Consider the following 13,423-nt stretch of genomic DNA (forward strand, 5'->3'; position numbering starts at 1 on the left):
CATATTCTACATCGAATATACGATAGGCCATGTTCGTAAGCCAAGGTTTTCGGTCCACTTCTTAGGGAACGAACTAAGCGGACCGAAAACACTTGGCTTTCGAAAATGGTGCTTCATTTTCCTATGCAAAGAAAGATAACTCGTGTGACATTTGTCGTTTTGTGTCTGTATTTGCATTTCTAAACACCTTTTCCTACATTATTCTTAATTGTAAGAGAAAGATGCTTTGATTTTTTTAATATTGAATTTACTATCAGTCTTTTTGCAGCTCCTAGTCTGATTGCCGTGTTTCAATTTATATTATCGAACACCTAACCATGATTTTGAGCTGTCAGATAGTACATGTAAATGAAGAAATTTAAATAACACGAGGTTTTAAAAAAAAAATCCCAAACTTTTTGATGTAATTGAAGAATCGCTACAATAGTTGATAATTTGGAAGAACTAAATTCACATTGACACGGTCACCCACACCCGTTTCCAGAAAATGATAGAACCACCTGGCAAAATTAAAAATGATATATAGTGATTTTCTTTCTCTTAAAAATCTTGCTCAAAAATTTTCATTCGATACATTTTAGATAATATGCAATAGGTTTTACAGGGTACTGACAGGCCTTAACAAACAATTTCAGTTAGGAGGAGGGAGGGGGGGCACAACCTAACAAAATTTTTGACAAGCCAGAAAAAAAATGCGTTGGGGGGGGGGGTGTCATTAAACGATTTAGATCGTAAACTAGCTTTCTTTTACACGGAAAAATTATTTAAGGGCACAACAGTAGACAAATTTTGTTTCCATAGTAAGGTACATACTGGCAAAATTATTTTGCCATAATTACCATGCACCCTTACCCCCACCCCGTTCCTCGGGCCTGACTAAGCACAACGTGTATATTGTTGTAGATGTTTTACAGTGATTGAAGATTTGGCCAGGACAGTCTGAGTGGTACACTGGAAGTGAAAGATCCAAAATATAGACCAGGTGATTAGAAATTTTTTCCAGATAAAACACAATCTAGACTGCTTTTACTAATCTTTATTTAGTTTCACCCCAGTCTAATTAAAATTAGATCTTCCATTCGCTCCCCGATTTTTCATATGTACCAAGGACATATAATCGGGGAGCGAATGGAAAATCTCATTTTAATTAGACTGGATTCATCCATTAGTATCAAATCTTATTTGTGTCGGAGTTAGATCTTTAACAAATGGATAATTATATATCATACCTTTATATATCATATATCATATATCATTTTCGCTAAGATGACCTTTTTAGTAGATGTATATTAATTAAAAAATATCTTTATTTAGAAAGAAATGCAAGTTTTTCAGTATAAAATAGGGATCCATCATCCAGGATTTATAATGCTAACACAAATGCAGAATCGGTATGATACGGTTTAATGAAATACTATATTGGACATTTATTTTGAAAAATATTACAATTTAAACAAAAGAAATGTTAATGAGAAAAGTTTGAATGCATTTTGGATATACATCTTCTGCAATGGATGAACTAATTCTTAGTGGGCCTGGCCATGACAACCAAACGAAGGAAAAAAAAAATGCATCCACGGCGGGATTCGAACCCGCGACCTCTGGATTAGAAGTCCAGCGCGCTATCCGCTGCGCTACGCGGACGATGTTAGAATGGAAAAATAATCCAAATTTAAAATTCAAAGTTAAATTTTTGTGAAAATTAACAGTGATTTAATTTTATTCCAGCTATAACAATACTGCTGTTGATTTATTAAAACCCATTTTTGATTCTGTGATCATTAATATTTATTCCTACGGCCTAATAACTCCGAGAATTTGATGTTATTCGATCGGCTTTGGTTCCTTATTCTAGTGTCTCGTAAGGTTCTTCCTGTTTGATTTTTGCTTGTAAATTTAAACAAAAAAGAAAAGGGATTCAAATTTACAATTCATAGACGTAAAAGAGATCTCTTTTATATCTCGATGTATAATTGTATTACTATAATATAATAATGGAACGAGTTCAGGAGACTAAGCCGGTAAAATCAAAAGACGACTGTCAGATGGCGTCTCCAGAAAGACAAAGGCGAGGTGCCAGCTCTGGAAAGCGTCAACCAGTACCCCCAGCCCTTAGACTAATGTCTCCATTTGATAGTGACCAGGAGCTGAATGACTTAGAGGTCGCCAGTGTTTTAGAAGGTAATTTTTAAATTAGGTGTAAGGTGTCAAAACTGTTATCATATACAGATATACATTAGCAGTGATGGAAGATAGAAAGAAAAGGGCACCTGCTGTTCTTAATGCAGGCTCTATATTTTATGATACCTGCAGATCATATTTGCCAAAAGAAAAATTATACTGAAAAATCAATGTTGTAAAGTATTTTATTTTAAAAGACGAAATAAAAACTGAAGATATTGGGGAAAAAAACCACTACAATATAAACCCACTTTATGTAGCTAACACTTAAAAATACATAAGTTGTTTGTCAAGAAAGTGGTTTTGGGGGTTGATTGTAATGTTATGCGTAAAAAGTCATACCTGCACAGGACTTAATATCCCTTGCATGCAGGTCTGGTAAAAGGACCCTGTCCCAGTTCAGGCCAATTGAAAACTGACCATTTTTTCCCCAAAATTAAAGTAAAATTTCAAATGACAAACAGATTTCGGTGCTTTCAACAAACAAAATTGAATTTGGAGATTATAAAAACGTGCATAGAGGAAAAGCCTACAATATAATTTCTTTATTTAACAGAAAAACATAAAATTTCATCAATATTTCTTACCTATTGTTACGTATTTTTCAATTTAAAATTCTCAATTTAAGGGTACATGACCCTGTACCAAAAACCATCAATTAATCCCTGCTGCAATCCTGTGGAGTCACATGTTCTTCTAGAACTATCGAAGTTAGAGGCAGGCCATCGAGGAGAGCATACATTTCATTACAAAGTGTGGTCCTTCTGCCATCATGTACTTTGTATCTCTTTGTTAAATATTTATTTGTTTACTAAGTAGCCAGTAATTGCTTGTCCTGTGTTCAGTGCCAAAATCACTTCATTAACAAACATAAGTACTCCTAGTATTAGCATTGTATGATATATCTTAGATATGGTCCTCATACATTGTAGTTTCTTCTCCCAATGGGGTGCCTCAGTCTCAAATGAGATGATAAGCTTACCACGTGATTCATAGATAAAGCAAACGTGATTCGTACGGCAGCAAAATTTTTACGCTCTTGGATTTTTTAGTTTTATTTGTGTTATAGTTTAGTTTAGATTATTTGTGTGAACTTTTTATTGGATTCTATTCGTGATTGCAAGACGGATTAACTATCTTTGGAACTTTCTTGATTGAATATTATATATCATAAATTGTCTAGTGGCGACGCACCCAAAGACATGAGCACAGACTCTGAAATAATGGCCGTCAATGGCAATGATCGTAATGCTAAAGATCTCAAAGGTGACGCACCTGAGAAAGCTGTGGAATCACTAGTTGCCACAATGCAAAAACAATTGTCAGAAAATCAAAAAACAATGCTGTGTCTAATACAAACTGTACAAAAGATGCAAGAACGTATGAATGGCGAACAAACAAATAAGGGGGAGAAGCGCAAGGCGCTGGATAATCCCCAGTCTGCATCAACAAGTAAAAAGCAGGCACCTGACTGTAGTAAGTCCGAGTCGGAGGCGGACAAAGACGAATTTGAGGAACTCCTGTCTGAAGTGACAGAAGAAAAAGAAAGCGATCCAGACGATCTCCTAGAAGAGCTAGCAGAATGTTTTGGTTCGGAGGACAAATGCAGTGAACCAATTTATGAGAAATTGGCGAAAGTCGCGAATGAAGGCATGCGGACAAAATTAAACAATGACAAAATAAAGGAGATCGGTGAAAAGTATAGCAGACCGAAAAATGTCGCAAATCTTATCACACCTAAAGTAAACAGCGAAATCTGGGCACATCTTAATAGGAAAGTCAGAACACAGGATGTCCGACTTCAAAAAACACAGGCACTGGTGTGCAAAGCTATTGTGCCACAGCTCCAACAGCTGGATATACTTCTTAAGTCAAAAAAGAAGGGGGGTGAAACAGCTCCGATTGGCGAGGTTACGAAACTAGCGATGGACAGCCTCAAATTAATGACTTTTGTATATTGTGACCTTTCATATCGGCGCAGAGAACTGATCGTTCAGCCGGACAAAAACGAGGAGTTTAAGGCTTTGTGCTCCAATGACCATCCGGTGACTGACAACTTGTTCGGAGACGACCTTGGGAAAGTTGTTGAAGATATTGTTAAAGGCAATAAAGTAGGGTCGAAGATATCCGGAACGTTTCCTAAGGATAGAAAACCTTATAGCAGGAAACCTTTTGGCCATGGATACAAGTCAAATTACACTCAGTACGGAGGATCGGGAAAACAGTCCCATTTTTTAGGCCACAGATCCACTCCTCATTTCCGGAAGAAGGCCCCGAGCACTCAATACAAACAGCGGAAATGAAAACTACAAAAGAAGTGAGTAATTTTGATATGAATTTCATGAACACAAATGATAATTTCCAAGCAGGGAAAATATCCCAGTGTATTGAAGCTTGGACAGAAATAACTTCTGATGCTACAGTACTATCAACTGTTCGAGGGTATTCCATAGAATTTGATGAATTTCCCTATCAAATGTGTTCACCAAAACCAATTCAATTTAACAATGAAGAAATGATTTTGGTAGATCAAGATATCACACAATTATTGCATAAGAAAATTATCGAAGAAGTGATAGATTCGGAGGAAAATGAATTCTTATCAAACATTTTTATCAGACCAAAGAAAAATGGGAAATATCGAGTAATTCTCGATCTTAAAAATCTGAATAATTGTGTAGAATACCATCATTTCAAAATGGAGACTTTAAAAGCCGCAATAAATTTAGTGACCAAAGATTGTTTCATGGCCTCAATAGATCTACAAGATGCGTATTATTCCTGTAAAATCAATGCTAATGACAGAAAATATTTACGATTTCTGTGGAACGGACAAAAATATCAGTATACATGTTTGGCAATGGGATTAGCGTCAGCGCCCAGAATATTTACTAAACTAATGAAACCCGCATTTTCAACTCTACGGAAACGAGGCTTTTCAAATGTTGCATACATAGATGACACATTACTTATCAGTGATTCTAAGACTGAATGTGTAAAAAATGTTAAAACCACTGCTACATTGCTAGACAACCTCGGTTTAACAGTGAATATAGACAAGTCAGTCTTTATCCCTACACAGAAAATCGAGTTTTTGGGATTTATCATCAATTCAAAAACAATGACAGTTTCTTTAACGGACGATAAGGCAAAATTTATACAAGACACTTGTAAGAAAATCATTGCCTCGCAAAGTCTGACAATTAGGCAATTAGCGCAACTGATAGGAAAACTCGTGGCAAGTGAGCAAGGAGTTCAATTCGCGCCTCTGTATTACAAGTCATTAGAAATAGAGAAAGATAGACTTCTAAAACAAAACGTTGGGAACTACGAAGCTCGTATTTCACTCTCGCCAGATGCCCTAATTACCCTACAATGGTGGATTAATAATGTGAATAATTATCCTCGGAAAATAATGCGTGATAACCCCCTCGTTACGATAACTGACAGCTCGGGGAATGGCTGGGGCGCTATCAATGAAAACAGCGGGGAGTGCATTCAGGGGGTATGGGATGACCACGATAAGGAATCTCATATAAATTTCCTGGAACTGAAAGCAGCTTTTCTCGCTTTGACACGCATGTGCAAATACTTGAAAGACTGTCATGTAAAACTGTATTTAGATAACACCGTCGCTGTTACGTATATCAATAAAATGGGAGGAAAAATTGAAACCCTAAATGAATTAACAAAACAATTTTGGGAATTTTGTATAAAAAGAAACATTTGGGTAACGGCATGTCATATAGCAGGTGTAGAAAATGTAGAAGCTGATTACCTTTCACGAAACTTTAATCCTGATATGGAATGGATGCTTGATCCGGAGATTTTTGACGAGGTTACAAGACTATATGGGAATTGTGACATAGATTTATTTGCATCCCGATACAATAGACAAATTTCTACATATGTTTCATATGCCCCTGATAAACACGCAATAGCGATAGACGCTTTTACAATTTCATGGAATGAATTGAAATGTTATATTTCTGTCCTTTCTGTATTCTCAGCAGGGTACTTCAGAAAATAATGATAGAGAATGTGGAAGCAGTCATTGTAGCCCCAATATGGCCGACGCAACCCTGGTTTCCCAAATTACTACAGCTGATAGCAGCGAGCAGCTATTTATTACCGAACAATCAGCAACTTCTGAAGCTACCGAACAATCCAGACAAAGTACATCCGATACCCAAGATGAGACTGGGTGTTTTTCGTGTGTCCGGAAATCGCTCCAGAACCGAGGCTTATTGGAGGACACTATCGACGTACTCCTCTCCTCGTGGAGGGAATCCACAAAGAAACAATATTGGACATATCACCAAAAATGGATGTTATTTTGTCAGCAAAGAAAAATTGATATTTTTGACGCAAATGTAAATAATGTTTTGGCGTTTTAAACAAAATTGTATAAAGCAGGTTTAGGTTACAGTGGATTGAATACTGCCAGAAGTGCATTTTCTTCGTTTTTACAATTAACAAACTCTGTAAATATTGGTTCACATCATTTAGTTTGTAGATTTTTAGGTCACCTGAGTCACTCAGGTGACCTATTGCTATCTGTTTTCGTCTGTCGTCGTGCGTCGTGTGTTAACATTTGAACATTTTCAGCTTCTTCTCTGAAACCACTGAACCAATTTCAGCCAATTTTTGCATATGGCATCTATGTGTGAAGGGGAACAAAATTTTTGAATTTCATGGTCCCTGCCCCCCTGGGGCCTGAGGGGTGGGGCTAAAACCATCAAAATTAATGCAATCTTTAAAAATCTTCTTCTTTACTCCTGGACATCAAGCAGTCAAACTGTTGACATGATTTTAATAAGCATTGAGCCCTCTACCAAAATTGTGAAATTCATGGCCCCAGGGTCAGGGGTTCTGGTGCTAGGGCGGGGCTATATAGATCATATAGTGAAAGTGCATTATTTCTTTGAAAATCTTCTTCTCTACTCCTGGGTATTATTGAAACAAATTGGATACAGAGTTATGATAAGCAAGAGTGACTCTACCAAAATTGTGAAATTCATGGCCCCAGGGTCAGGGGTTCTGGTGCTAGGGTGGGGCTATATAGATTGTATAGTGAAAGTGCATTATTTCTTTGAAAATCTTCTCTACTCCTGGGTATTATTTAAACAAATTAGATACAGAGTTATGATCAGCAAGGGTGACTCTACCAAAATTGTGAAATTCATGGCCCCAGGGTCAGGGGTTCTGGTGCTGGGGGGGGGGGTATATAGATCATATAATGAAAGTGCATTATTTCTTTAGAAATCTTCTTCTCTACTCCTTGGTATTATTGAAACAAATTAAATACATAGTTATGATAAGCAAGAGTGACTCTACCAAAATTGTGAAATTCATAGCCCCAGGGTAAGGGGTTCTGGTGCTGGGAGGGGGGGGGGCTATGTAGATCATATAGTGAAAGTGCATTATTTCTTTGAAAATCTTCTTCTCTACTCCTTGGTATTATTTAAACAAATTAAATACATAGTTATGATAAGCAAGAGTGACTCTACCAAAATTGTGAATTTCATGGCCCCTGGGTCAGGGGTTCTGATGTTAGGGTGGGGCTCTATTTATTATATAGTGAAAATGCATTAATGCTTTAAAAATCTTCTTCTCTGCTTCTGGATATTATTTAAACAAACTAAGTACATTGTTATGATAAGCAAGGCCACCTCTTCCAAAATTGTGAAATTCATGGCCCCAGGGACAGGGGTTCTGGTGCTAGGGTGGGGCTATGTAGCTCCTACAGTGAAGGTGAATTATTTCTTTGAAAATCTTTTTCTCTGCCCCTGGGTACTATTTAAACAAACTAAGTACATTGTTATGATACGCAAGGATGCCTCTTCTAAAATTGTGAATTTCATGGCCCCAGGGTCAAGGGTTCTGGTCAAAAGGGGGGGGGCTCTATTGATTATATAGTGAAAAATCAAAATTTCTTTGAAAATATTCTTTTCTGCTTCTGGTTAAAAAGCAAAGAAGCTAAGTATATAGTTATGATGAGCAAGAGTGCTTCTTCCAGAGTAATGAATTGCATGACCCCTGGGTCAGATGTGCTGGTATAAGGGTGGGGCTGTTGATAATGTAGTGAAAATGCATTAATTCTATTAAATAATCCTGTCTGCTCCTTAATGTTAAGCAGTTAAACAAAGTGATTACTTATGATGAGCAAACTTGAAACTTCTGGTGCCAGGGTGAGAGGCTCTGGTGTTTCTCGGTGGAGGGGGGGGGGGGGTGAGGGGCTCTATTGATAATATAGTGAATCTGTAGTGAAAATGCATTATTTCTTTAAAAATCTTCTCTGCACTTGGGCATATCAGAGGCAAAAAGTGTAAAAGTTGTAATGAGGAAGGGTATTTTTTCCAGATTTTTGAACATCTGGACCATTTGGTCAAGTGTTCTGGTCCTAGCCAGGGCTCAATTAATTTGCATTCTACTGAGAGGAGTTATTCCCCTTTGCCGTTTACTTTTGATAATTAATCACTGTAAATAATGTACTTGAAAAATTAATAGAATGAGAGAATTATGCAAGAATTTTTATTGTATAATACAAAAAGTATTTTCTTAGTTTTAAAGATCATGTGGACTTGTAAGTAATAGATAAATAAAAATGAGACAAAAATAACTTAAATGTTCATCAAAGACCAAGAGAGGCCAATGTAAGAGATTACAACATGGAATTAAAATAGTACAAAAGCACTGATATTTTGTTAATATGCTGTATGGTGATAGTGATAAACGGGGAACAGATTAGAACCTAATTTATGAACTGTTAATGAATAGTAGACTAATTATTTTGTTGATCCTGATCACCCTATTTTTCTTGCTTTTGGGCAACAAAGCTTCACCTTTCATTTCATTTTAATACTGTATGGATCCTCTAAATTGTTGTATTGTACACAGGTGACCGTTAAGGCCCTTGGGCCTCTTGTTGAGAGGTGTTTTTATAATGAAACCTGCTTTACCTAAATATAGTGTTACATGGAATGTAGATATTGTGTTGGATTATTTGAAATCTCTAGAACCTTTAAAGGATTTGACCTTGTTACATGTATCTCACAAGTTATTAATGTTACTTGCGTTATTGTCAGGACAAAGGGGTCAAACATTGCATTTAATAGATATAAGAAATGTACATGTCGATGACAAAATTTTGAAAATTGTTATAGGTGATCTGTTGAAAACATCAAATCCTTAGTCACATATGGGCGAACTAAATTTCTCAAGCTATCCTCATGATGAAAGTTTATGTGTTGTTCGTGTTATGAAACACTACCTTCTAAGAACGAGTAACCTGAGAAATGATGTTACAAACTTATTCGTTACAACGCAGAAACCCCATCGCGCGGTGTCCAGGGACACCGTCGGCAGATGGATGAAATCCGTTATGTGTTCCGCTGGAATTGACATTAACATATTCAAACCCCATAGTACAAGGGCGGCGTCCAGCAGCGCAGCGCTCGCGCGCAAACTTCCAATGTCTACCATCTTGAAGACTGTTGGATGGAAAAGTGACTGTGTTTTTAGAAAATATTATAACAGACCAATCATTGTGGATGACAATTTTAGTCAGAGAATGCTTTCCAAATATGATCAAGTTTGAATGTCACATATATATTTGTCATGTATGCCAGTGTGTATTTCTTTTTTAATAGATTTGAAACAAAATTGACTTCTGCTTTATATTGATTATTACTAAAAGACAAGATAATATTTATTATATAACTAAATCATAGACATTATGATTTACGATTATTTATACGTGATACACAGCCAAAGTAGGCTTTGATAAGGATGCAAGTTTAGCTTTATATTTAATATATCATAACTTATAGAAAATTGAAAATTTGGATTTATCAACTCTAAAGTCTCATTTGAGACTGAGGCACCCCATTGGGAGAAGAAATTCTAAAGTTAAACGAGACTTACCTGGAAGGTGAAGTTTGACTGGAATTTCTTCGACCAATTGGGGGTGCAGAGGGATCAAATGCCCTCCCGTATACTTGCAGTATACACCCACCCGTAAAGTATAATTTGATAAATCCAAATAAAACTCTAAAAGTATGAATCACGTGGTAAGCTTATCATCTCATTTGATCCCTCTGCACCCCCAATTGGTCGAAGAAATTCCAGTCAAACTTCACCTTCCAAGTAAGTCTCGTTTAACTTTAGAATTATATTTTATTTAAACATCAATTTCAGGAAAACAACAAGGAAATGACTGTTTATCACCAACAAAGTCAAAGAGACATGAAACACCTTTCAGGGTAAGAAGACAACTTTGACTGGTAATGAAACCCTTTGAAATCAACAGATAAATTTTATTTTTGTTAATCAATAAACTTATATTTTAAACTTTGAATGTAGCCTACGACTGTTATGACAAACTTACAAAGAGGAAATGTACAGACAACAACTCCTCTGTTTAAGAGTAAGGCATTATGTTTATTTAGTATGTGTTTCAAATTATGAAACTGCATGATTTTTTTTTTTTTTAAATTTTGTTATAGTGATTCAGTGATTTTTATTTTTGTCAGATATTTCTCTTCACCAAATGGCAGCTCAAGGAGAGCTCACTCACCTTCATCAGGAAATTAATGAGGGTATGTTGTCAGCCAAATCAGTTTTTTTTTTAAAACTTGGATATTAAAATAGATGTACCTGTGTCTGTATGAAAAATTTAACAAAGTCTATTAATATGAAGAAACTTAAGAATTCAAAATGAAGTGAAATTTTTCACTGAATTGAAATTGATGACATCATTCGACATTGGCATATGGACCTTTTCTGTAGAAAATTAAGATATATTAAAGTAAATTTTAAAATGTTTACTGTTGTTTAGCTAATTACTTACACAATCTATCTACTTATAATATTGAATAGGTTGTGATGTAAATAAAGTAGATGCTAATGACATGACAGCACTGCTCTGGGCATGTGCAAATGGTCAGCAGCCTGCTGTTGAGTTTCTGATAAAATCTGGTGCTGACATTAATGTCTCTGGCAGCCATGGTGAAAATGCTCTTCTGCTCGCAAGTTGCAATGGTTATCTTGGTATTGTTGAAATTTTTCTTAAACTTGGCATGGATGTCAATGTTACTGATGAGGTAAATGTTTTCTTGTGTGTGTACTTTCTTGTCCTTGAAACATATCAATTTTCGTTTATTGATTTTGTTTGAAAGTAATTTGATTTTGATCAATTCCAAACATTATCAAAAATAAAATGTAATTTTGTAGACAGGGAATACAGCTCTTATGTATGCAGCTTACAGAGGCCATGACAGTGTTGTAAAGCTGTTGCTGGAGTATGGAGCAGACATAATGGCTCAGAATGAGGATAACATGAATGTTATGGACATGGTCGTGGGTCAAGGAAACAAACTCAGTATGTAAAAATTCATCCTTAATAAGTGTGTATACATTTAGTGTATTTAGTAAATTAATTCCTAATTCCATAGGAATGAAGTTCATTTCCTCTTTTTTCATTGTTTGACCAGAGATTAGTACCTGTTGCTATCAACAGTGCTTGGTATCAAAATTTTAATGTATGAAATGTTACTTATATGAATTTCTTTTATACTCGTATACAATGTGTGTACTGCATGTATTTTTCCTAACTTAAGTACCTTTCTTTTGCAGTACAACAAGTTATTGAGCGGCATATGCTGTCATTGTTTGAATGAGACCATGTTAACAATGGAGTGAAATAGATCGAGTTTGGACCAATCTGTGAATGTCCAATATTTATCTTAAAACCAAGAGTTTTGGACATGTCACATGCAGTAAAGAAGCAGGAGCTCACACGGGAGCAGGTGCTCTCCAGAAAAGAGATCAGATACATGTTCTTCAGTCTGGACAAGAAATTAGATACAGTCAAACCTCGTTATCTTGAATTCAATGGGACTGAGAAAAAACTTCCGAGATATCTGAGGATTCAAGATATCAGGGGTAAAATACTTAAAGAATAATAGGTTGGGACTTCTAAATCACTTCGACATATTCATGGTATTCGAGATATCAGTGTTCGAGATACCAAAGTTCAACTTACTTCAGTAGTAAATCTGGAGTAAATTACAAGTTGATATCCTCAAAATTAAGACAGCCCTCCTTCACCATACTACTTCATGAGTCAATCAGATGAGTAAATGCAGTTTGCTTCTTATAATTTGCATTATTTTGTAGAAATAAAAAGAAACTCATTTTGATAATATTATTCCCATCAGATGATATGCTCACAGAGTCATATGTCACAACTCAAAACATACCTAGCAGTTCATTAATACAAAAAAAATGTTATATGGAATAATTTATGAAGCCTGAATTTTTTTTTTATTTTGGTATTACATGTACGTTTGTAGCTTACCGGGATCATATATGTTTTAAAAAAAATTTGGTTGAAATTGATCAGTGATTCTGAAAGTAGTTAAAGTTAACATCAAAACACATATTTATATATCAAACTTCGATCAGAAAAAAAATCTTTTCAATTTTCGTTGTACACTGACTGTTGATGATTTATTTTTAATGTTAAGCAAAATTTTATAGCTTTATCTGTTTAGTTCTGCCAAGGTGAGACAAGGTATAAAAAAAAATACCAGTATTCTCCAAAACGAAGCAACTCAACAAAGCTTGTGTTGAAATTTTTTTTTATTATTATTTTTATTATTTTTTTTTTAATAATTTTTTAACAACAAGAAGTCTAATTGTCTAAAATGAAATCCTGGTTGCATTGAGAAATAATCGTCATAGTAATTAGTCAGAATGTGTCCTTAGTCCTAGTTGTAATCAAAGAAAATTTTTCACCTACAAGAAACATTAAAACAAGCATCAACATTTGACTGCTGAACTCTGTTCAGAATTGCATTTAAGGACAAAAAAAATCTATCTCGATATTTTAATGTGGAAATTTACCCTTTTTGTGTATGAATGTATACATTGTACATGTATGTGATTGTAAATATAAGGACAAATTCAAAAAATAAGGTATTAAAAATGAGAAAAAGAAGTGCCTCTGATTGTAGAACTTCAGCATTCAGTTTTAATGGATACATGATGACGCAAAACATTTTGTATCTTTGGATTATCCATCCTTCATAATGCTTGAAACGCCTTGTAGGCTGGCGTATGAAATAAGATCTGTACACGAAAACAGGCCTAGGCAGAATGAAATATATATATAACAGTTAATGAAGTTCATTAGAGTTTGTATTTATCTATTACAACGTGCTTAGTACGTTGGAAGCAC

At 35.3% G+C, this 13,423-nt stretch overlaps 2 protein-coding genes and 1 non-coding gene across 3 annotated transcripts; 2 read left to right on the forward strand and 1 right to left on the reverse strand.

Moving 5' to 3' along the window:
• Nucleotides 1-1,571: 1,571 nt before the first annotated feature.
• Nucleotides 1,572-1,644, reverse strand: Trnar-ucu (transfer RNA arginine (anticodon UCU)). Its single transcript has one exon. It is a non-coding gene; the product is annotated as a tRNA-Arg (tRNA).
• A 285-nt stretch (nucleotides 1,645-1,929) lies between these two features.
• LOC133200115 (ankyrin repeat family A protein 2-like) lies at nucleotides 1,930-12,794 on the forward strand. The gene is made up of 7 exons (XM_061335862.1): nucleotides 1,930-2,181; nucleotides 10,381-10,445; nucleotides 10,546-10,609; nucleotides 10,716-10,781; nucleotides 11,062-11,285; nucleotides 11,416-11,563; nucleotides 11,818-12,794. The coding sequence occupies exons 1-7, from the start codon at nucleotides 1,995-1,997 to the stop codon at nucleotides 11,859-11,861; spliced, it is 798 nt and encodes a 265-aa protein (XP_061191846.1). The 5' UTR covers nucleotides 1,930-1,994; the 3' UTR covers nucleotides 11,862-12,794.
• Nucleotides 3,559-4,822, forward strand: LOC133200109 (uncharacterized). Its single transcript, XM_061335849.1, has one exon. It carries the CDS (start codon nucleotides 3,564-3,566, stop codon nucleotides 4,482-4,484), a length of 921 nt encoding a protein of 306 aa, XP_061191833.1. The 5' UTR covers nucleotides 3,559-3,563; the 3' UTR covers nucleotides 4,485-4,822.
• Nucleotides 12,795-13,423: the final 629 nt, after the last annotated feature.

Source organism: Saccostrea echinata, unplaced genomic scaffold (assembly GCF_033153115.1).
Source record: "Saccostrea echinata isolate AGI-Se365-2 ecotype Australia unplaced genomic scaffold, CSIRO_AGI_Sech_v1 ptg000002l, whole genome shotgun sequence".
NCBI classification, from domain to species: Eukaryota; Metazoa; Mollusca; class Bivalvia; order Ostreida; family Ostreidae; genus Saccostrea; species Saccostrea echinata.